At 39.5% G+C, this 25,197-nt stretch overlaps 1 protein-coding gene across 1 annotated transcript in view; it reads right to left on the bottom strand.

Annotated features, from left to right (window-relative positions):
- The window catches only part of ACAN (aggrecan), a 70,636-nt gene that overhangs the window by 31,766 nt on the left and 13,673 nt on the right, over nt 1–25,197 (bottom strand). Inside the window, exons 2-9 of the mRNA XM_087972770.1 lie at nt 20,121–20,200; nt 17,037–17,423; nt 15,109–15,283; nt 12,722–12,849; nt 9,741–10,034; nt 5,240–5,725; nt 3,738–3,912; nt 1,435–1,562 (exon numbers count right to left, since the gene is read on the bottom strand). Of these exons, the coding sequence (XP_087828896.1) occupies nt 1,435–1,562; nt 3,738–3,912; nt 5,240–5,725; nt 9,741–10,034; nt 12,722–12,849; nt 15,109–15,283; nt 17,037–17,423; nt 20,121–20,193 (1,846 nt within the window). The 5' untranslated portion in view covers nt 20,194–20,200. The remainder of the gene's footprint in view (nt 1–1,434; nt 1,563–3,737; nt 3,913–5,239; nt 5,726–9,740; nt 10,035–12,721; nt 12,850–15,108; nt 15,284–17,036; nt 17,424–20,120; nt 20,201–25,197) is intronic.

Below are 25,197 nucleotides of genomic sequence, written 5' to 3' on the forward strand. Positions count from 1 at the left end.
TTAGGTAACGGTAAAGGTTCCCCTCACACATATGGGCTAGTTGTTTCTGGCTCTAGAGGGCAGTGCTCATCTTTGTTACAAAGCTGAAGAGCCAGCACTGTCCAAAGACGTCTCCGTGGTCATGTGGCCGGCATGACTAAATGCCAAGGCACATGGAATGCTGTTACCTTCCCACCAAAGTGGTCCCTATTTTTCTACTTGCATTTTTACATGCTTTTGAACTGCTAGGTTGGCAGAAGCTGGGACAAGTAACGGGAGCTCACTCTGTTATGCGGTGCTAGGGATTCGAACCGCCAAACTGCCGACCTTTCTGGTCGACAAGTTCAGCATCTTAGCCACTGAGCCTTTCTCAACCTTACCAACTTTTAAAATATGTGGATTTCAACTCTTAGAATTCTGGTTGGAGAATTCTGGGAGCTGAAGTATATATGTCTTAAAGTTGCCAAGGTTCAGAAATGCTGGTCTAAGTTACTGCTAATCTGAAGTCACTTACTTCTGTCTTTCTTCCAGGATATCTTTATAATAAAGCTCAAATCTTTGACTCACTTCCCAGTGGGCTATAGTAAGCTAGGGACTAGGACAGGGGTCACCAACCTTTTGGACCTCAGGGACCACCAAACTCATAATTTTAAATCCTGTGGACCACTAATATGAATTTTGACTAACAGTGGCTTGCTGACATTGGTGGGAAAGTTGGTCCCATATTCTAGAGTTGCAGTAGTCACAGGACTGGCCCTTTGGTTATCCTGGAGCAGCTGCTCCTCCACCCAGTGCACTGGCCTGCCATGGACTGGAGGAGCTGCTCTGGGATGACCAAAGTTCCAGTCCTGTGACTACTGCAGCTCTGGAATACGGGACCGACTTTCCCACCAATGTCAGCAAGCCACCCTGGGGTGGATTTCCCTCCCCTGCCATTGGTCTTACCTTCCAGTTCCAGCTCATGTGGCTCTACTCAAGGTAAAGTTTGCGCTCAGCCAAAGGGTGGGGGCCAGTGGGTGGGCAGGCCATGTGGCTGGCACAGCCTTGTGTTCCCACACAGCCTGGATTAATTGCTTTTGGGGGGAGTGCTTTGGGGGCAATATTTCTCTGAGGACCACCAAAATTTTCTAGTGGACCACCAGTGGTCCCTGGCCCACGGGTTGGCAACCACTGGTCTAGGCTGTGTCTACAATGCTTTTCCTGTAAATAAATATCCTCTCTGCTATGAAACCCGCTTCACTAAACTTTGCTCAGGTTATATTCCTGCTCTCAAAAAAAGTCTCTGTCTCACACCTACAGAGCACTTCAGCCTTCAATATCTTAAGATGTTGTAAACTGCGTCTACCTTGCTTCATCTTTGGAGATTGAAACTAAAATGTTGCCCAGCTCTCTTTCCATGACTACATCACAAATGAATAAAGCACTTCTTAGAAGGTCCCATAAATGTAAACATACCTTTCAGTCTTTCAATGTAACAGTAGACATCAAACTTTTCCGATGCTGGGCGCATACCATACGACCTCACTCCGGGGAAGTTCTGTTTGTCTCCGGAACATTTACTGCGTGGAGTGACAATGGGATACCTAGCCAACAGGGATGAATCTCATCAAAGGTCTCAGAATTTTTCACTAATAGTTGAGAAATGCTTTAGTTGGGCTATGATCATGTAAGTGTTTTCAGTATAAGGATTGCCCTTAGCTTTTGGGGAATGTGTTTGGAGCTACATTCCCAAAGGAAATAAGTCTAAAACTATTTCATAAATGTATATTTAATTAACTCAATAAAGGTTATGATCACTTCACATGTACTTGATGGATAAAATGTTAAGAGCTGTAGTTTGCTGACAACTTTTGGAAATACTTCATAGTCCATCCAAAGCTTTGCCTTTGGGTACCTGGCGAGGTCACAATGGGAAGATCTGAACTAAGTTCTGGCACACAGTTACGTGAACAATCTCTTTGTTGAACAAAATGCAAAAGAATGTGACAACAACTTTGCATAATTTCAAAATCATTGTGAACCTGCATTGAGATTCAAGTTTATACATTTTTCCAACCCTATTTATTCTGCATTGCTTCTTAGCTTGAAGTTTTGTATTCTTCTATATGTGCTGCTGTCATTATTGCTGATTTCTGTTTTGTTTTATGATATGTCTTCAAATCAATTGTGAACCACTTAGAGGTTCCTTGCCATCAAACAGCCTTATATATTTAACAAAACAGATAAGAAATAAATAGAAGCGGACTTTGAAATCTGTGGGGGAGAGAAAATATACTTAGTAATCAAGAACATGTTTAAGCCAGAACAGCGCATTTCCTTTCAGGTTTGCAAACTACGTCATTGGCAGTTTCTTCACTACAGTTTGAAGAATTTGAAACTCTCCTGTGAGCTGACCAGTTTGGTGTAAATATTTTTCTGGAGAGAAAGAAATGTCTCTTAGGTAGACAGAGCCCCATACCAGTGCTTCAAAGCCTTGGTTTAGGCTTTAGAAGTTATGTCTTTGAGGGGTTCTTGGTGCTTTCTGAGCTTGCTTGTTTTCTTGCAGATGTGGCATTAAGAAAACAAGCAAGGTCAGAGAGCACCAAGGGCCACTTATTTCAGTCCTGAGCTACAAATATTCTCCTTTATTGGTATTATGCCTTTACCTAGAATTTCAAGCATCCTTTTCCAGGAAGAATCTCTTGGAGTAAGATTCAACTGAATTTATAAACTTGAATCTCAATTGTATTATTTTAATCTGCAGCAGGAACACTCCTGATGGAATTTCCATTGAAATCCATCTCTGTGGCTAGAAAAACAGCAAATCATGTAGAAGGCTAAGCCTTCTTATTTTTTAGGATCACAGAAGACTGATCCAAGTGCACAAGCTCAGGATTGGCTTTGGTCTTTAAGTGACACACAAGCATCGTATTCAAGAAGGCCAGGAGAAAATTAAATGTGATTAATTACATTTGAATTATAATTTGATCAACTAGACACAATCAATTAATGCTTGATTGGGCTCCTATAACAGGTATACCTAGGGCACTTAAGATCACATTGGTTGCTTATACAAAACACCATATCATTTAAATGCTGTTCAGTCTTTTGGACAGCTGGCCTGTTTCTGCAAGCTCAACCAATTTGGCTAGTGTAAGATCCAAGACATCATGGGATCTAACAAAAATGGATTAATTTAGCATTGTGTATTGTGTGCAGCTCCCCATTTTGTATTGAAAATTAGTCCAGTGGAATCTTTGGGAGGACCAATATGCAGAATTCCATATGTCTATGGAGATTCTCAGTCATCCAGGTCATAGTTGTCCCAAAGGTGCTTTTTCAAGAGGCAACTGGACTTTCTGATTTTTCTTTGAAGATGTTTTGCTTCTCATCCAAGAAGCTTCTTCAGCTCTGACTGCAAGGAATATAAATCTTTCCATTTCCCACCATCCAATCAGAGCTGAAGAAGCTTCTTGGATGAGAAGCAAAAAGTCTTCAAAGAGAAACAAGAAAGTCCAGTTGCCTCTTGAAAAAAAAAACACCTTTGGAAAAGAATCCCATATATTCCTGGATTTCTATTCTTGAAACCAGATAGATAATATGGGGAAAATTTTCCTTGGCCTCCCAATAACAGAATCAATAGAAATGAGTGGTAATCCTGTTTAATGGGGAATCCCTAGAGGCTGATTAAAATAGATAGGAAAATATGATCTGCAGACAGGAAAATCCCTCTGTCTGTGTGATGCTTTCCTTTCTTATCCATCAGCCCAAAGCCTTACCTGACAGTCTGGTCATTCAGCCAGCCAGCATCACACTGCTCGTACCCTTCTTCATAGGCAGCCTGTAGTTGTTCTGGAGTAGCAATAACAGCATGATTGTTTAGGCAAGCTTGCTGAGCTTCAACAAAAGTCAGGGAATATCTGTTGGTTGATGGCCGGTAATGAAAAACAACACCTGCAGAGAAATCAACACAACAGAGGTAGGAAGTAGGTTGAAAAAGAAATAGGACACACAGGTGGTAATTAAGGAAACAAGAACAAGATAAAATATTTTGCTGGAAGTTATTCCTGCATTCCACACAATTCTTGGCATCTGATTCATATGACCCATGGGAGGAGGGTAGTGTTCCTATGTGGTGCAAAGATTCAGAAAAGGTTTGTTTAAAAACATCCTCATCCAAAATCTCAGCAGAGATTGTGTCTCTTTCCTTTCTCATGGAAAGAATCATGAAGATGGTTGGTCGGCTCTACTGTGCATCCACCTATGTTGAAAAGCTGAAGAGAGAAAAGGTGTCAAGAGAAGAAGGGGAAAAGTATGGAGCGAGTTAGAAGATGCCCAGGAGCTGAGGAAGAGAGCCGAGAAATCATGTTCACACAACCTGCTCAATGAGATGACTCAGTTTGGTGAAGTTGCTTCCGTAGCTTAGCAGAAGGATTTCACCATGTTAGAAACCTGGCTTAGAAATGCTCACTCTGTTGTTTGCACATGGCAGGATCAGCTCCTGTCTCTCTTCCAATTAGGAAATGCATTCTCATGGACATCACTCCCACTCTGAATCTACAAGCAAAGACCCCAAACCTTTCTCCTTGGCCATGCTTTTGAGTAATATTTGTTTGTTTGTTGAACAAAATTTATATGGCTGCCCACTCAGCTTGCAAAAAGAAAAATCCGATATACAATAAAATCCAACAAACAATAAAGACAATAGCTCCTTCCCACTTCCCTGGTGACAATAATAAATCCGATAAGCCACTTGATGGACTCCATCCCACTCTAGATTCCCTAATTCACTCAGCTTGCAAAAAGAAAAATCCAATATACAATAAAATCCAACAAACAATAAAGACAATAGCTCCTTCCCACTTCCCTGGTGACAATAATAAATCAGATAAGCCACTTGATGGACTCCATCCCACTCTAGATTCCCTAACCCCGTTGGCAAACTAGGTCTTCAGGACTTTGCAAAAGAGTGTCAAAATGGGGGCCAACTGAATTTCCATGGGGAAGGCCCTTCTGGGTCCCACCAGATGTACCTCATTAGGAGAGGGGACTAGCAACATTCCCTGCCTCCCCACACCGATGGGTCCAGTAGATGTGACAGGGGAAAATTGTCCTTCAGATAACCTGATCCCAAGCCATGCTACTAATCATTTCAGTGCTTTTGCTGATTATTGTTGAATTCTCTATTATTTTTTGTCTATTAATCAGCTTGATGGTTTACCTTAACATATAGGAAGATGAAATATTCATTGAAAAAGAGAGGATAGCCTTGGTTGTGTACCTGGGGGAGAAGTGGGTTTCTGAGGGACTTGATCAACAGCAGAAGCAGCTGTCCCTGGCACAATTTGCTCTTCTACTGTAAATGGTGAGGCTGATTCGGATTCTGTTGTGGTAGTAGACCATGAACCATATTCCTCTGATGTAGTTTCTGGGATATCAGTGGGGAAGAGGGTATCCAGGATTGAAATAGTACCATTTTCTGGGTCCTCCCAGATCCCAATCTCAGTCCTGTTCTCTGTCTCATCGGTGAAGCCTGTTGGAAAGAGATCTGGAGTTTCTGTGATAGCTTCATCCACCTCTAAGGTGGCAGTAGTAAAGTCTATAGGTTCCAAAGTTGCAATGCTTCCCCGAGCTTCTTCTTTAGTAGTGCTGTGTGGAAGTTCCAGCTCAATATCTGTCCCCGTGAATGTCTGGATGGTGAAGCTACTGCCCACTTCATCGACAGAGTCATCTGTGATATTGTCATGGGTGACATGAACACCAACATCTAAAGCACAAAGAAGGTAACTGTCAAGTTATTCACTTTGGTAAAGCAAATCTCAATAGGGAACTCACCCTTTTTAGGGCTGTTTCCAGGACTATCATTTAGCAATAGCAATAGCACTTAGACTTATATACCGCTTCACAGTGCTTTTACAGCCCTCTCTAAGTGATTTACAGAGTCAGCCTGTTGCCCCCAACAATCTGGGTCCTCATTTTACCCACCTTGGAAGGATGCAAGGCTGAATCAACTTTGAGCCTAGTGAGATTCGAACTGCCAAATTGCTGGCAGCTAGCAGTCAACAGAAGTAGCCGGCAGTACTGCATTCTAACCACTGTGCCACTGCAACTCAGTGGTGAAGGCAGGTAGCAATGGTAACAGTGTTCTCATTGCTTCAGAGATCTCATTCCTTTCTTTGACCCAGTTACTAGGGCTTTGTTTAGGTGGCACTTAAAAATGCTAGAATATATGATATTGAATGGTATAGATAAATGAAACAGCTGGTTGGGGAAGATGAGTCAATAGAATTTGGAAAGGCCACAATGGACCTTTCTATCTGAGCCATTGGGAGTAAGTTCACTGCCAGATTTTTAAAGGGATACCATAAATCAGAATTAAATTCAAATTTGATTTATATTCTTTTAGAGATAGCTTAGACTCAGTGCTTTACAGCCCTCTCTAAGTGGTTTACAGAGTCAGCATATTGCCCCCAACAATCTGGATCCTCATGTTACTGACCTGGAAAGGATGGAAGAATGAATCAACTTTGAGCCATTCAGGATTGAACTTCTGGCAGTGGGCAGAGTTAGCCTGCAATGCTGCATTCTAACCATTGCACCACCTTGTTTTTTGTTTATAAATTTAATACCTGATGTAGTTACCATGATTACTTTCTAGTCACATATGTATCCTTTTTTGCTTTGGTCACATGAAAAATAATAAAAACATTTAGAGGACTCTTGTACCTGTTCCGAAGGGTTTCAGAACCTAAGGACTCAAATTTGGCTCACTTGTGATAGAGAATTAAATTGACTTGTGAGTAAGCATCGACCTGGCGGTAAGCATTATACACAAAGCAGAAACTATGTTTTAAGAAAGTTGCATAGGTATACCTTGTTAATTAGCACTTTAATTCTGATCCCAAGCTGGGATCACACATTGCACTAATCTCTTGTATGATTTATTCAGCTTTGATTGAGGTCTGTGTGTCCAGTCATTATGGCTTGTAATCATGGCTTATGGCTTAGCATAGTATACACCCAGCTACTCTCTTGTTTCGCAATGTTCAGTTCAAACAAACCATAATTATATATGTTTAGCGACAGTTTCTATTCTACAAAAGTCAGTGGAACTTGATCTTCTGAGGGCATGTTGGTCAAACAAATGCATTTTTAAATAGCTTTGAAATGGTAAATTCTAGTGAAAGTGATGCTGGACACATTTGTTTGAACTGTTTGTTTTTTAATGGAGAAAATATCACAACGAGAACAGAACAATTATTCTCTAAATATCCCAACTACTGCTCCTGTTTTGGGATGCATGTAGTTTTGTAGATGAAAGAAAAGAAAACTTATAAGGCTGTGAATTCTATTTTATTTTTTTTATAAAAAATTTATTTGGGTTTTCACAAAACATAATAAAAGTAAAATTTCTTTTTTTAAGAATAGCATGGTCCCGGGTTATCACTTCTCCGTGCAGACACAAATTCAGTTTCATATTCATCTTTGTGTTCTATTCCATATCTTATTACTATTTTAACATTTTCTCAATAATTTTTACTTCCTTTAGTTTTCTCAATCTTACTTTTAATTATCTCATTCCTTCCTAAATTCAATTATATCTATCTTTTTCTAAGTTTCAATATCTTTCTAGTCATTATATTTATACTTTTGTCTGTCCTGTTTCGATTTCATATTTTCTTTTCTCATTAAAAAATTTTTTCCCTGTAGTTACTAATTGGAGTATGATACCTTTGTATCTTTTCATTTTTATCCATTCAACTCTTATTTAAACTTCAATTTATGCCTTTACAATTATAACATTCAATATAACACATAACTTCCATTCGAATTCTGCTTGGTGCATTCTTAAAATATGCACTGTTCTTAAAGAGAATATATATATATATAATAATAATAAATAAAATAGCTATTCTATTTCAATTCAGCTCTATCATTAATGTTAGTTATAATCTTTGACATCTTTAACACTTCTTTTCAATAGGGTATCATACTTCTAGGAACACATAATATTTGCATAATTTTTTCATGTTTCTTTCATATTCCTCTTCACTTAAATTTTTATAACACATTTATAATAATTAAAATGTTCCCCTCCTTTCCTAGTTTCATTCTCTCATTTTCTTTATTTCATTTATTTATTAAACATTCCATTCCATTACAATGAGTATTTTATCTATCATTTTAATCACACTTGTTTCATATTTTCAAAGTTCATTTCTATTTGTAATATAACAATACTATCTTATGTACCCTTGCAGAATCCCCTTTCAATTAAGTTTTCACCCATTATCTCTGTGTCTTGTACATTTTCCCTGTTTCTCTATGTCCTGTTTCTGTCCTTTATAATTTCTTTTCCTTTCCCTCTTCTTCTCCCTTCCCTTTTTAACCCCTTCTCTCTCTAATTCTGATTCTCTCTTCTGTAACCCTCTCTTCTGTTTCTTCCTAATGTTGTAATTACTTTTCAAATTATTCTCTTTTTGGGTTGTTTTTTCAGATCTTAAGTTTTTCACTCTCTTTTCCCCCTTTCCTTTCTTTTCCCCACATAGAAATACTTGGTAATTGAAGATGGCTTCTTCTTTGTTCCACCCTTCTTGTTCTACAGGCATTTCTTGTTGTTTCTCATAGTTCAGGATCTTCATTTCTAAAAATTGAAATACGAAGCCAAAAGAACCTCTTCCTTCTTGTGCATCTTCTTTCTGTTTTTTAAGTTCCATTCTCAGTTCTTCCAAGAGTGATACCATTTTAAAAACTTTTAAACAACCACCTGATTAATTTTAGTTCTTTAGACCCAATAGCCAAAAATCCAAAAATCACCAAGTAATCCAAATAATCAAAAGCTGTTTCTTCTTGCTTCTTTTTTCCACTTTCTCTTCCTGGGGTTCTCTTATCTTGTTACAAAGTTTCAGTTAAAATGTATCTTTTAGAAATCTTGTGAAAGTTTCACTGTTAATTCCTTTCACTTCCAAGTGGTCTCCTCCATTTTTCCAGATCCCACCCTTTTGGTTTTTTCCTTCTTTTAAAAGTGTTTTAGAATCCAGAAATCTTTATTATCTCTTTGACATTTTATTTTCATCTTAAATACCTGTTAATGTCAAAGTAGATTTTTGCTGATTTCTTGCTTAAATCTCTTAGTTGTTGATATAGGGAAGAAAAGAAAAGAAAAACCAAATCCTTTCCCTTCCCTCTCTCATTTGCCACTTCAAAGTCTTCTTTGGGAACAATGTTGTTCTTTATAATTCAAATTCCAGGGTACCTTATATTGTTGTTTTTTCAGTTTGACCCAGTCAGCTGAAACTTTCTTTTCTTATCTTCCTCCTGCACATTCTTTTCCGGCCGAGTTCTTCTTTGAGGTGGCCATTTCTGACCACCGCTGCAACTGCCTTCAGGAAAGGGAGTAATGGCCAGCTAGGGAGGAGAGATGTGACTCTCCTCAACCCTTCTGGCAGTCTCCCCCCTCTTCACCACCTCTACAAGGTGGCTTAGCCCTGAAACCAGCCAACTCAGGGCTCTCCAGCGGCGAGCACAGATCGAAACTGCGCATAATCGCAGATTTTGGTCTGTTGCTGAAGAAGCTCAAAATGGAAGGTCAGGCTGTGAATTTTAGAAGGACATTGACACACCAATGCATATTTGAAAGGAAGAGCAATGCACACCTGTGTTTTTTTTTAAAAAAGAGGGTGGGGAGCAGAAGGTAACATGAAATATAGAAAGAAAGAACTGCCAAAACGAAGACAGAATGGGGAAAAAAAAACCCAATGCCTCTTTCTGATTCTACTCACCAGTGTAGCAAATGGCATCATAGCGGGAATGAGGGTAAGGATACCCTGTCTGGTTGACATAAAGATACACTGTACGTACTCCCACCAGGTTGCCACCACAGATGGGACTTGGTTTGTTGATGGGATACCGGACACTGCGGTCTGCCAGCCAACCAGCACTGCAGACATCCATCCCGTCCTTCCAGGCCAGATATAACTCTCCAGTGGTTGCCAAACGTGCCCCAAGACTATGGCATTTCTCTGCTGCTTCTGTGAAGGTGAACTTCTCAGCAGAGGTGGCATAGAAGACCTTGCCTGAAATCACAACACACAATTGTAAATTGAAATTGAAAGCACAATGCACAATTGCGTAGCTTCTTCTCTGGTAATATTGTACTGCTAACTGGAACATACACAACATTTGTTAGACCAGTTCTGGAATACAGCTCATCTGTCTGGAATCTGCACTGCATATCGAACATTAATACAATTGAGAGAGTCCAGAGATATTTCATTAGAAGTGTCCTCCACTCTTCTGCTTTTCAACAGAATGCCTTATACTTGAAATTTTGGGCTTAGACAACTTAGAACTATGCCACCTTCGGTCTGACTTAAGCGTAGTACATAAAATTATCTGCTACAATGTCCTACCTGTCAATGATTACTTCAGCTTCAATCACAACAATACATGAGCACACAATAGACACAAACTTAAGGTAAAGCGCTCCAAACTCGATTGCAGAAAATATGACTTCATCAACAGAGTGGTCAATGCCTGGAATGCACTACCTGACTCTGTGGTTTCTTCCCCAAACCCCCAAAACTTTAACCTTCGACTGTTTACTGTCGAACTCACCCCCTTCCTAAGAGGTCTATAATGGGCATGCATAAGTGCACCAACGGCACGTCCCTGTCCCTGTCCTAATGTCCCCTTTTATTCATACCCATTTCATGTAATCATAATTATGTTCTAATTATATCTGTAATCTAATACAAAAAACAATTAAATAAATAATAAAATAAAAAAACAAAATAAATAATAAAATAAAAAACAATTAAATAAATAAAAAAAATAAAAAAAACAATTATTAGCTGCTCAACTGATTAGCTGCTCAATGGTGCCCCTTCCATCTACAGAGAACTTTCATTAGACTTTTCCATCCATCATCTTTGCTTACATACAGGGACTGAAGTGTCCAGAGGAAAACACGTTGGTGGTGAAAACAGATTAGAAATATCTGAGAAGGAACCTAATAGAAATTGGAACTCTTGATTTCTTGAGAACTGGAGCATGGAAAAATTTCAGCCCCTATTAAGACAACCCCACCCATTTTATCAGTCATGGCCACAATGAAAAATGTGGATAATGATTGAGGTTATTCCCTGTTGGATCCATTTGAAAAGAATAACAGGTGTCCTCTATCTTTTTCTCTTAAGATTTTCCGTCCTCAGCTTGTTCCTTCTTTCACTTATAATACATTTTCATTAACTGCTCAGATGCTACATCGTAGAAGAGAATTATGTCTCCCTGGGAATAGTCTGCAAATTGCTCCTTCCTCCCCAAGTTTTCTACCTGCAAGCTCAACTTTTTCATTCAGTCCTAAAGATGAATCCAGAATATTAAACTATAAAGCCCACCAGTCACCCCCTACAATTTTGGCCAATTTTTCTCTCAGCATAATTTATCTCCATGGGTTGCTGAGAGGATTAAATTAGAAGCAGGGTACCAAATCCGCTATTTTGAGATTCTTGAGTACAGGATTTTAAAAAGTAAGAAAATAAGAGTTTTGATAAATCTAGAAAATGTTCTGAATACGGTTGCTATTGATGGTGCAGTTATTACAGTACAAATTTACTTGTAATATCTAGTTGATACCAACAGATCTCAAACACTTATTAAAGATCATTTCCTTTAATGTTAGGGACATCTCATTTTCCAAAATAATTTCAGAATTCAGAAAAGGGAGGTCCGTTCCTTCAAAAAATTCCCTGTCCCCACTTCCCCCTTCAAAAAACCCCAGAACAGAATAATAGAGTTGGAAGGGACCATGGAGGTCTTCTAATCCAATTCCTTGCTCAGGCAGGAAACCCTCTACCATTTCAGACAAATGGTTGTCCAATCTCTTCTTGAAAACCTCCAGTGTTGGAACATTTACAACTTCTGGAGGCAAACCATATTGCTCTTTGGATAAATCATCCAGAAATCATGTTTTGATATCATTATTATCTAGCTAAGATGTGACTCTAGTTTCAAATTCAAGAGATTCTGTAGAACTCTTGATTCTATGGAACTCTTGAATGGGTATCTGTAGATGGATAAGGGGAATGAACAAAGAAGAACAAGATTAATCTTTGCTTTGATGGTGGATCAAAGTGGTTGATCTTAAGAGCTGCTCTGCAACTGCTTCATGTGGTCCTCACATTGATTTACCTTGAACATTTTCTTTTTTTGATGTTGCCTTTAATTGTGCTGATTAAAATATCCACAGTACCTTTCTTGAGTGTTGTGGATATCCCCAATATTTTAGAGCAGGGGTGCCCAACCACCGGTCCGCGGATTGGTACCGGTCCGCGGAACAAGTCCTACCGGGCCGCTGGCTTGCTGGGCGCCGCCATCTTTTTTTGATGAAAAAGTGCTTCCGGTGAGCTTTTCCGGGTAGAAAGCTCACCGGAAGCACGTTTTCATCAAAAAAAAGATGGCAGCGCCCAGCTAATGCCGGTACCGGGCCGCACCATAAAAAAGGTTGGGGATACCGGGCCGTGGCGTAAAAAAGGTTGGGGATCACTGTTTTAGAGGACAAGAACTCCCATTTAATAATCTTTGTATAACTTGGGTTGAGAGCTCACAACCCTAAAAAGCACCTAAAAGCACATCAAATCAATGTGTTTATTTTGCTGCTTAAATCATTGAGCAATGTTTTAAACCCTGCACAAGTTATCATTAAGGCCTTCTAGCTGAAGAATAGAATACAAGTGTGTTGAGTATAAAAAGAAACCATTACCTTCCATTTCCTGTGCATAACAATAGACATCATATGTCTCATCTGTATCCCGAACACCATATGTCCTCACTCCAGGAAATTCATCCTTGTCACCATAACAACCTTCTCGAGGATGATGCATTGGGTACCTAGTTTAATAAAAGAGTTAGGGAGAGCAAAATTTATTTTCGCGGGGAGAGGACAGAGAAAGGAAATAGTATATTCTGGGATAGAAATAATTTCTAGAAAAATCAAAAAGATAATTGAGACTGAAGGAGCATTTGGAACGATAGCTTTTATGTTAAGTGGAAAACTAACATGGAGAACCTTCACTTTGTGGACAAATGAGTTCCATCATTCAGTTCTCTGGCTTCTCACTCTTTTCAAGCTTCATTTTCTTTCTTTAAATTGTCCATCCCATAATTTTTTGCTCATAAAAGTAAGAGATTTCTCCCTTAGGGAAACTCTTGTTCCAAGCTCTGATAGTAATGTTTCTTTCTTTAAAAAAAAACACAGAATTACAAGCTGTGATTGTTTTCTCTGGCTCTACAGAGAAACAGAAAGAATTGGGATTATGACTCAGAGGGACAAACTTATGAATGGGTGACATTTTCACTGCCAGGAACTGTATGTAGCATGTCAAAGTGCCTAGGACCACAATGATTGAGTCATGTGGCTAGGATTAGATTAAAAAAAATATTTGAGAGAGAGAGACTTTTAGTTTCAGGTGCCATGATATAAAAAAAGATGTTGAAACACTAGAAAAAGTGCACAGAAGAGCAACAAAGATGATTAGGGGACTAGAGGCTAAAATGGTTGGGTATGTCTAGTTTAATGAAAAGAAGGACTAGGGTGACATGTTAGCAGTGTTCCAATATCTCAGGGGCTGCCACAAAGAAGAGGGAGTCAAGCTATTCTCCAAAGCACCCGAGGGCAGGACAAGAAGCCATGGGTGGAAACCAATCAAGGAGATAAGCAACTTAGAACTAAGGAGACATTTCCTGACAGAACTATTAATCAGTAGAACAATTTGCCTCCAGAAGTTGTGAATGCTCCAACACTGGAAGTTTTTAAGAAGAGATTGGACAACAATTTGTCTGAAATGGTATAAGGTTTCCTGCCTGAGCAGGGGGTTGGACTAGAAGACCTCCAAGGTCTCTTCCAACTCAGTTATTCTGTTCTGTTCAGTTGTTTTGGATTTTTTTCCAACTTGGTTAAGACTCTTGTAGGGCTTTTACTGTAGCTCAATGAGTTTCCTACCTTTAACTGTTAGGAAACCATGATGACTGGATTCTGGAGCTTTAAAACTCAGGGATGAAGCCTCAAGTTGCCCATCTCTGCCTTGCAGCACAGTTATACAAAACTTAACCTTCTGGAAGTCACTTAACTACAACTCCCAGCAAGCAAGCCAATCTGTGAAGGATGGTGGGAGAAGTAGTTCAGTGACACCTGAAGATCTATAAGCGGTGCACCATGGTTTAAAAAAATTTTTTTTTTCTGGCTAATATTATCCAGGCCAGCAGAATTCTGTGGAGAGAGAAACCTGACTCCTCACCTGCTATAAAGCCTTCAATTCTCATCAAATGGACAGGAGAGATAGCCAAGACACATAATTTCCTAGCCTTTCTCTAATTGCTGACCTACAGCACCACTTAATATTTCACCATGATTATTCTCTACCCTGTGTTTGCATAGAGCCAGGCTTCCCCATACTGACCACCCTGGCTGGGGAACACAGAAATGTATTCTAGTTTATCCAGATGGTGTAGGAGATGAGCAGGAAGAGCCAGGTGGGGGAGTCAAGAATCAGTCTAGAGTCATTAAAGGTAAAGATAAAGGTTCCCCTCACACATATGTGCTAGTCGTTTCTGGCTCTAGGGGGCAGTGCTCATCTCCGTTACACAACCGAAGAGCTAGAGCTGCCCAAAGACGTCTCCATGGTCATGTGGCTGGCATGACTGAATGCTGAAGGCACACGGAATGCTGTTACCTTCCCACCAAAGTGGTCCCTATTTTTCTACTTGCATTTTTACATGCTTTTGAACTGCTAGGTTGGCAGAAGCTGGGACAAGTAATGGAAGCTCACTTGGTTACGTGATGCTAGGGATTCGAACTGCCGAACTGTTGACCTTTCTGATTGATAAGCTCAGCATCTTAGCCACTGAGCCACCGCATCCTCTAGAATCATTACATTCTCATTCCCACAAATGGTTTAAATCCAATTCCTTTTGAATTCCACTGACTCTATCTTGTGCCAATTTAGTGATGAGTGTTGACTAGATTCTTGTATATAGACATGAATAAAACCTCATCTTAACTGGAACTTAGTATGTGGTCCCAATTCTTCGCTCCTGACAGATGTGTTGGAGGAAATGGTATACAACCCCCCTCCCCCGGCAATTGCTTACCTGACTGTTTGATCAGACAACCAACCAGCATCACATTGGTCAAAGCCATCATCATAGGCAGCCTGGAGCTGCTCAGGAGTTGCAATGACTGCACTGTTCTGGATGCATGCCTGTTTTGCCTTCTCAAAATTTAATGTGTAGCGGGTAGAGATGGCTCTGTAATGGAACACAATTCCTGGAAAAGACATTGATTCAGTTCACACAACACGTTTCACTTGGACTAATCCAACTTCTGGATTGGTGCAACATTTTCATACCTAGCTTTAAAAAATGGTTGAGTGTTTACAAGATGCTAGTTCCCCCAAAACTAGCCAATCTTTGTATGATGTGTACTTGTAATTGAACCATTCATATCCATAGAGGTCAAGGACAAAATCTAAAACCATTTTCAGGCAAAAATGGTCAAAAGACTGACTTCTTAGCCTTCCCATCTTCCTATGGAAAAAATGTGATCTTCATTTCGCACATCAAGTTTGACACTTAACACCCTACAAAAAAGCATGAATATTTCTGGCTTCACTCAATGAAATCATATCACCCAAATGGCATGGTGACCTCACAAGCCAAAGGAAGTGAAACCCAGTGAAAGTACATGTCATTTATACTGAAAGTAGTCACTTTATCCTTTGTCTGTGCATATGGTGTAGTTGTACTAATACCTTTTGGACTCATCGATATCATTGTGATAGACTGTGCACTTGCAGCAGCAGAAAGGGTGGCTTTTGCCAAAACAGACAATCCCAGATAGAGAGCCAGATCAAGGGAATGTGAATAGCAATAGCACGTAGACTTATATATCACTTTATAGTGCTTTACAGCCCTTTCTAAGTGGTTTACAGAGTCAGCCTCTTGCCCCCAACAATTTGGCTCCTCATTTTACCCACCTTGGAAGGATGGAAGACTGAGTCAATCTTGAGCCTGGTGGGATTCGATCTGCCAAATTGTAGGCAGCTGGCTACAGCAGAAGTAGCTTGCAATACTGCACTCTAACCACTGCGCCACTGAGGCAATCCCAAGATGGAAGCAGGAGGGGAAAGAACTTCAGGGTAACTACACTCTAGAATCTTTCAGGATATATCTAGCAACTTAGATTATATTTTAATTTGGCAAGATTGATGTCAGGCTCAAGCCAAGAGATGAGATAGTGAATCTAATTGAAACTGATCCTTATACCCAATAGACAGAATCTTGCCAAACCAAAGCTATAACCTTTTAACCTTCATCATATCAACAATATATTAGTAATGCTTTTAGATTTATATTTGCTTCTTTGTCACATTCAAATGAATATGATTTCAATGTAAACACGCTCAATGCAGATATCCCCCAGTCACTCTTCTTGATCATTCTTAGATCTCTGAATGACTCATTGTTCTCTGTACTACTTCATCTTATTCCCACCTATACATTCAGGCTACTTAGCAGAATATTTTATTATGCTGGATCAGAGAATATTGTACATTTTTTTTTCTCTAAAGCTCATCTCTAGTTCTTTTATTATAACACATACTGTAACTGCCATAAAACTTCCAAAATTTTAGTTGTTCATTCAGAGCAATCTAAGTGACACTAGTTCATACTTTCTGACATTCAATTTAGCCTTCTGGCTCATAATTAAACATATACTCTTTCATCAAAAGAAATGAAGACCAATAAAAATAAAAATGGAGGTACCAATAAAGAAGAATATTTGTATATTAGGGTTGAAATGAGAGGTCCTTGGTGCTCTCTGAGATTGGGGGTTTTCTTGCAGATATTTCAATACCCAAATTAGGTAACGTCATCAGTGCTAGCACTCATGGAAACAACCAAGCTCAGAGAACACCAAGGACCCTTCATAAAAATGGAGGAGAACTTTGTAGCATTCCCCCAATCAAAATTTGGAATTCCCCCAATTCCAAAGCAATAAAGAAGATTTGCTTTCTCACCTTTAACTTTCACCTCCACCATGTCCTGGCTATCCTCGATACCATGAATGACTTCACAGCGGTAGATACCAGTGTCATTGGACTGGAGTGTCTTGATTTCCAAAGTAGCATCAGTTGGTATGGAAGGATAATTGGGTAGAGAGATAGACTCCTGGTAGGTAGTGTTGACCTGTACCTGCCCATCCATGGCCACTAGAAGGACAACTTCTTTGCCTTCTGATAGTTTGCTCCATTTGATTCTTGGGGACACTGGTGGAGTGTTGGGAGCTGTGGTGACTGGCCCCAAAGTATCGATAAAGTAGCAGGGAATGGTCAACGTTCTTCCCAGGGGAACCCGCAGAGGAGAACGTAAAGGTATGCTCACACTGAGTGTGCCTCCGTGATCTACTAATCCCCAAAAGAAAAGGAAAAAAGAAGAGTGAAATATCTGTACCACAGAATCATCCTTGTTGTTGAACAGGCAGAATCCTTTCCAAACCAGACCCCATGGAAGAACATTTTGAAGATAAAGAAATTTTGGATTCTCGAAAACAAAGGGGTTGACTCCAATATTTGATTGTTTGGAAACATTTTCCTCCTTCCCAGTCTGAATGGGTGAATGAGAAGGATGTTAGAGCTCCTAAGCTTATCAATGCATTTCGTACTAAATATCCTGATAAACCCCAAAAAATAGTATTATGGTGTTACATGTATATTTTCTGTTACCTTCTATTTTTATCTTTTATAGGACTAATGCCTCTTTTGCAGGAGGGCCGAATGTCAGCCTTCAAGATTTTCTCCCTTTGCATTGCATCTTTCGGTTGTCATAAGTAACGGGAGGAGGAGGGGGGATATGGTTATGGGAAGTGAGCTGGAGGTGTTACAAAACAGAACTGTATAAGTTGGGGGGGAGGTTCTTGCTTAGGCTTCTATCCTATGCTATGCACAGCTGCAACTCTTTATCAAAATATGTCAAGGTCAATGGACAGAGGCCTCATCACCACCTGGAGATGCCCACATGATGATATACACAACTTTTAATTGCATGAGCCAATTGAACTATTGGGGGTGGGAACGTTGCCATCACTTTGTATATGTGATTTATGCGCTCATTTTCTCAGATTCAGAATTCTTTTGTTGCTACCACTTGATTTCCAGTAAAAGATATCTTTTCTCTAATTAATGGAGTCTAAGTATTTGTTTCTTGGATTTTGAATGGAGCACCAGCTGTCACTATGTGATTTCATAGTGCTGGAAAGGCCATCAAAAGTCTATTGTATTACAGCAGGAAAAACAAAAGTCTGAACAGTAGGAACAGGCTCAGTTGTTAGACTGAGCCTGTTCCTACTTAGACTTAGACCGTCTACTATTGACCTCACCCCTTTCCTAAGAGGTCTGTAGGGGACGTACATAAGCACACCAAAGTGCCTACAGCCCCTGTCCTATTGTTTCTTTTATTTTCTTATATGTATCCATGTATTCATAACTATGTTTATACTTATACCTATTATCTTGTAAGCAATTGACAAATCAAATAAATAAATAAATCCAAGCAATACGGAATTATTATTGTCCACCAAAGCTCTTTGATTGCTCCATTGTTGTTTTTTTAGTGGGAAACTCCTACCCATGAAGAAGCAGGCCTTCAACTTAAGGGTCCTCTTGGACTTCTTCTCAAAGAGAAGGTGAAGTCCATGGCCATGGAGGCTTTGCTTGGCTTTGATGGTACACTAACAATGGCCCTACTTGGGTAAAAAGAACTTCACTAAAATGGCTCATGCCCTTCCCATTAGCTTACAAGCCTTCTCTTGTATGCTGTACATGGGACTGTTTAAAAACCTACTTGGAAGCTACAGAGGGTCCAGATTGCAGCAGCCTGTGTGTGCTCACTAATTTGTGTCATTGAGAGAACATTATGCATGTGCAACAACCCTACACGAGTTGCCAATAAGCTTCTAAGTTCAATTTAAAGTACTGGTTTCAATCAATATAACCCTCTATGGCTTGGCACTTGGTTGCTTCCAAGGCTGCTTTCTCCGGTTAGAATCAGCTGGAGCTGCACAACTATTCCAGAAGAAGCAGCTTTGTGGTTCCTCACTTCCAGGAGGTGAAAGGGATTGTGGTTCCTCAATTCTGGGAAGTCGCTTCTTTGTGGCAGTGCCGCCCCTTTGGAATGGCCTCCTGGTTGACATTAGTTTGGCTCTCTCTCTCTCTAATGGCCTTTTGCAAAAAACTTAAAACAGAGCTCTTTTGTAGAGCATTTGGGGACTGAGCCCACTTATTGTTATTTCGCTTGTTGTTTCTCTACTATATTTTATCCTTCTTCTTTAGTTTCTACTGTGGTCATTTTAGCTGTAAGTGTATGCATCTCTAAAATGTGGAGAGTTCCTTAAGACAAGGGCAGAGGACACAAAGTCTTCTGGATGTACAATAAGAGCCACAACTTCCATAAACTCAACCAATATGCTTAATAATATAGGATGATGGAGATTGCAAGTTACCGTCATATAGATGGTGATATGACATTCCTTCTTGCTTTAGAAGCGGTTCAATATCACAAGATGAAAACTCTGATAAATTAGAATGTAGAACAGGGGTTTCAAACACAAAACCTGTGGGCCAGATCCGGCCTGTGGGGTGCTTAGATCTGGCCTGCGCGGCCGCCCTGGAAACAGTGAAGGACTGGCCCGGGGTGCCTCTGTCAGCAAAAAGGGAGCTTGGGAGGGCTGCATTTTTAACCATGACAGCCTCCTGCAGCCCTCTGCCAGCAAAAATGGAGCCTAGGGTGGCTTCGTTTTCACTGGCAGAGGGCTGCAGGAGGCTGTCGCAGCCAAAAATGGAGCCTTTATGAGTGATGTCGAGCTGGCCACACCCATTCTGGCTATGCCCACCCCAGCCATGCCCCCCCCGACCCCCGAGGTCAAACACAACCAAGCACAGCTCTCACTCAAATCAAGTTTGACACCCCTGATGTAGACGAAGCAGCAGCATGCTAGTACTTTTACAAACTGAAAGAGCATTGTCAATTACTTCCCAGAAAAGGCACTGAATTGCTTCTGTTTTGTTTACAATTCATAGTAAAGATGAGCCCCAGGTGTGACATACCTAAAACTTCCACAGAGGTGGCTGCTGCAGCGATGACATGCAAACACACAAATGCTAGTAGTAAAGTGGTCATGCTTTTCCTGAAATACAGAGGATAATGAATTAGTATTTTTGGTACTGAAGAACATAACAATAACCAAGGACAATTTTGCAGTCCATATCAAGCACATAGACAGACAGCAATATTTTATACAATGACGTGTTTAGGATTTCACCTTCTCTAGCTGGCAAGGAAGGAAAATACTCTGCATTTCAATATTTTGGATGTGCTGCCTATTAGTCAATACGGACTTTAAATGAAGAGGTGACAATGTCCAGATTTCCAGATGTTGATGAGCTAGAATTTCCACATCCCTTACCAGTGTTCAGACCAGCTGGAGTTGTTCAAAATTGGTGTTTAGTCACAGCTAGAAACTGGACATTCTCACCTCCTAATTAGCAGCTGCCTATTGCTGCTAAGGTTTATTAAACCACAGTTTTCTGATGCATCTGAACAAGGAAATTGGCTTAGGTATGGCACAAACTATACTTGCAGCAATTCTTCAGTGAATTGAAATTTCACTATAAAAACTGAATACTGTGTAATGCAGGAGCTCAGCTGGCTTCATATCCAGATATCTAATGAGGCATAAGTTGATATTAAAGTAGAATTGGCTTAAGAGCATAAGTGGAGAATAGAATATGGGTCAAGTTGAGCCAGACAATAAAGTGTACTTAATATACCAAGTCATATATTATTGGATTCCTAGGAAGGCCAAAAAAAAAAGATGCAGAAATCATCTTTCAAAATTCTCCAATTTAGTTCTGGTCAGATGGGGAATGAAAGAGGGAGAAGATAGGAGCAATTTCATGGAATCTTTCCAAGGACAAATGAAATTCTCCAAACATTTTACCACTAAGGTTTTTTTTTTACCGTCTATCTAGCCTGCTATATCCACCACAATTTGTTTCTTGATAGCAATAGCAGTAACACTTAGACTTATATACTGCTTTATAGTGCTTTTACAGCCCTCACTAAGCAGTTTACAGAGTCAGCATCTTTCCTACAACAGTCTGGGTCCTCATTTTACTGACCTCGGAAGGATGGAAGGCTGAGTCAACCTCGAATCTGGTGAGATTCAAACTGCCCAATTGCAAGCAGATGGAAGTCAGCAGAAGTAGCCTGCAATACTGCATTCTAACCACTCTGCCACCGCAGTGGGAAAATGAACAAATGGATTACAGAATAAACTAATTCTCAATTTAATCCAGCACAAATGACCAAGACCAAATTAGTCAAAGCAGGATGCATTATAGAAAGATCTAGCTCTCTTAGGCTCTGTTCTATAGTGCTGAGAAAGATGGAATGAAAACGAGGAAGAGGCCAACTAGTCACAAGATGGATTGGTACCCCGTTGGAAGCCTGGAAGGGCCAGATTAGGGCAACATCCTGGAGAAGATCTATCTATATGTCTGCTAAGATTCAACATCTAATTGATGGCACATAATCAACCACTAATCAACATAGGTCCATAGCTGGAATGTCAAACTGAATGTACTGCTCTCCTGCTATATGTGGGTCTAGGTCTAGGACAACTCATCATGGCTAACTCATTGCGACCAGCTTGCCACAGCCAACTTCCCATTGGATAATTCCACACTGTATTAATCATTTCATTCAGTTACTTTTCTATTGATGACCACGTTTTCATTGAAATGATTGTAACTCTTGTATTTCTGGGTTGATTTTCTTTATTTTATTATTATAGGCCACGGTTCTGTGGAAATTAATGTTTCTCTTTGTTGAATTGTCCCGTGGTGAGATGGCCCATTTTGGCTATATATTGTGATAAGATAAATGCGTGAAAACTACCTTCTTTATATTTTGCAGCACAATAGAGCAAAATCAGATAATTTGTTCATTCATAGTGATATAGCCTGTTTAGCCAGATTTAAACTTGGTTTCTTCACCTTTGTAGAAAACCTCCAGCTCAGTAATTTACAGTTTGATGTATTGCACAAACCCAGAAGAAGGAGTTATTCAAGAAACAGGTTTAGTGGTGTTCTCCAAAGGCTGCCTACAGATGCTGATGTACTATGTCCCACTTAGGAAATCAAAATTTGTGCAGGTCTGCTGAATTCGGTGTATTCCAGCAAGTCCTGCCTCTTTCTATCCATGGACCCAGCAAATAAATAATTACTTTGGATTAAGCTTGTTCTTTTTTTGGAGGGGGGAAGGTGAGTGGGGGGAAGAGAACACTTTAAAAAAAACCTCATGTTTTGCTGTTATTCTCCACTGGGTGTTTTTTGGAATCAATCAAGCTGTTAGAGAACAAAGAAAGACAAAAGTCAAAACTGAGAAACTTTACAGCTCTTTGTTCTGGGTCATGGAGGAAAAGAACATCAAGTGCCTCAATTATTTTAGGGAAGTCCTTCCTTACTGGTCTGTCAACTACTTAATTGCAGAAGAAAAAAGGGAGGGAAGGAGATAAAAAAGACAATGCACAGAATGAAGCATTGCCCTGAAAAATGCCACCAGTCTCGCCAGGTTCACTTAATAAATTAACTTGCACTTTGAGGAAGCCAAATCTGCCCAAGGAGTTTTCTCTTGCATTCTGTTTCTTAACGGGAAATATGCAAAAGAGAGACATTTTTTAAAAATAAACTAAGTCCTGAGAATTTTTCCTAGCTGTGAATATGTTGCCTTCACATTTGAATTGTGTTAATTGCACATTCTTTAGTCTATTGCAAATGTTCATTAGACCTTCTTTAAAAAATAATAATTAAATCAACCCTACTTCCATTCATTTTGTTCCATTTTATTTCAGCTTCTAAGCAGTTAGGAACATGATTACAAGCAAAATAACAATGTTAAAGGCAATAATAATTTAAGAACAGCAGCAATAAAAACACAGCTATACCAATCAATGTGAATATCATTTCAGTACAATATCATCAATCTTTCCATAACTAACATTGAATGAGTATGTTCTTATTCAAACAACACAAACACAAAAGTTTCAAGGCAATGTAAGTTAATCATTAAAACAGTTGACTTCGTGCCCTTGCTACAAAGGAACTATACAGAGAACCATAAATCACTGAACTCTATAACTCTGATATTTGAATTATTAATTACAATATCATAAACCTTTCTATAACTAACATGGAATAAGTACACTCTTAGAAACACAAAAATTCCAAGGTAATTGAGTTGTTAATTAAAGCACTGAGCTCTAAAAATTCTGATACTTCAAACTATGTTTATTTATAACTTGGTTAATTTGTTATCTTTATTGCCTTGAACTAGGCTGAAATCTTTTCTCCTGATTAGCCTTTCTTAACTAGGACGCCTCTGAATGTGTGGAGTTTCTGGAGAATTTAACTCCAGAATCTTTAACGCTTCCCAAAATGGCTGAGAATTATGGGAGATGAAGTTTATCTATCTGGGAGCATCCAGGTTGGAGCAGAGTGTCTTGGAGAACTTCACCATTTCCAAAAACAAGATGGCCATTGTTATGTCAAATCACTCATGCTTAGAGATGCTTAGAAGAACCATTTTGTACAAGGCTGAAAGTAGATGGAACAACCTTCTCATTTCAGTTTTTTTTTTAAAAGAATAAATTATTTTCTAGTGAGTAAAGAGCTGAATGAGTCACATCTGCATTTAAACAAGACCACAGATGAATGAAATTGCTTGAAATGGCCACACCTAGAATTAAAACCCAACATAACTTTTTCATAGCTTAACAAGGAGACAAACACGAAGGTTTTCTGCTTCACAAAGAAGCTTCTGTCTGCTTCCCCAGTCCGGGCTGTGGTTTGGGTGGATCCCAAAGTGCCCTGCCCCTGGGTGCTCTTTCTAAGCCCCCTTTGTTGTAGAAATTTCACACCTCCCTGCATCTCTCATCTTGCAGACACTTTTCCCACTCCTTGATTTTTATGGCAACTTTAGCTCTTGCGTGAGTCTTGAAAGACATCACATTTATCAAGTTTTAGATAAAGTCACACCCTTCCCTGGCCATCCTTCACCCAGTCTTAAACCAAAGAGTAGCAATTTGTACAAATTGTTTAGTCAGCATATAATTTATACATATTTAGTATTACTAGAAATATTTCTCTGGCCATTTCATTCCTCCAGATGTTGTGGGTATTCTACTATTGGAAGTTTTTAAGAAGAGATCAGTCAACCATTTGTCTGAAAATGGTACAGGGTTTCCTGCCTGAGCATTGGGTTGGACTAGAATTTCTCTGAGGTCCTTTCCAAGTCTCTTATTCTGTTTTTAGATGCTTTTCCACGGAAGTATACAAGTAGAAGGTGGACGCTTGTGATGTTCAGGCATCAGACTAGTTGTGGCCTGCTTATTACAGCCAATGGGATTTCAGCTGTAATATCATATTTCTCTAAATGTCATTCCTAAAATTTGCCAAAGGACAACACTTGCTCTGAATTTCTCTCCTTGGCTCAGCTGCTCCTTTTCCTTTCATTTTACATTACTGATGTGTGCATGTTTTCCTTTCTATCTCTCCAGAATCTGAAGCTAATCATTTTTCTGCTACTAGAGGAAATATAGCTTTCCCAGTGTCCTAACAGCCATCAAGGCCATTGGGAAAATTATATTCTGGTGCCAATCATTGGGTCAAGGGAGAAAATATCCTGTTGCATCTTTAGTAAGTGAGGGGAGCTAACTAACCTCATTGTTAATTGAATACTCAATCAGAAGGTAGGCATAAATCAGAGATAAACTCTAAACAATAGGAGAGATATTCCAAGAAAATCAATCAGAGCCTTAGAGTCCAAATTCAGGAAACTGACATAAAAACAAGACGAGCAAACATTATATTTAATATGATTACCTATTTCACACATTAAGCTAAGACCATAGAGCTTAGAGTAATAGGGCTGGAAGGGATCTTGGAGGTCCAAACTTCCTGCTCAAGCAGAACGCCTATACCATTTCAGACAAATGGCATCCAATTCTTCTTGAAAACCTCCAGTGATGGAGCATTCTCGACTTTGGAGGCAAGCCATTCCACTGATTAATTATTCTCACTGTTAGAAAACTTCTCCTTAGTTCTAAGTTGGACCTCTCTTTAA

Source organism: Notechis scutatus, chromosome 11, assembly GCF_049901735.1.
Source record: "Notechis scutatus isolate UNSWTSFEM ecotype Mainland chromosome 11, rNotScu1.2, whole genome shotgun sequence".
NCBI lineage: Eukaryota > Metazoa > Chordata > Lepidosauria > Squamata > Elapidae > Notechis > Notechis scutatus.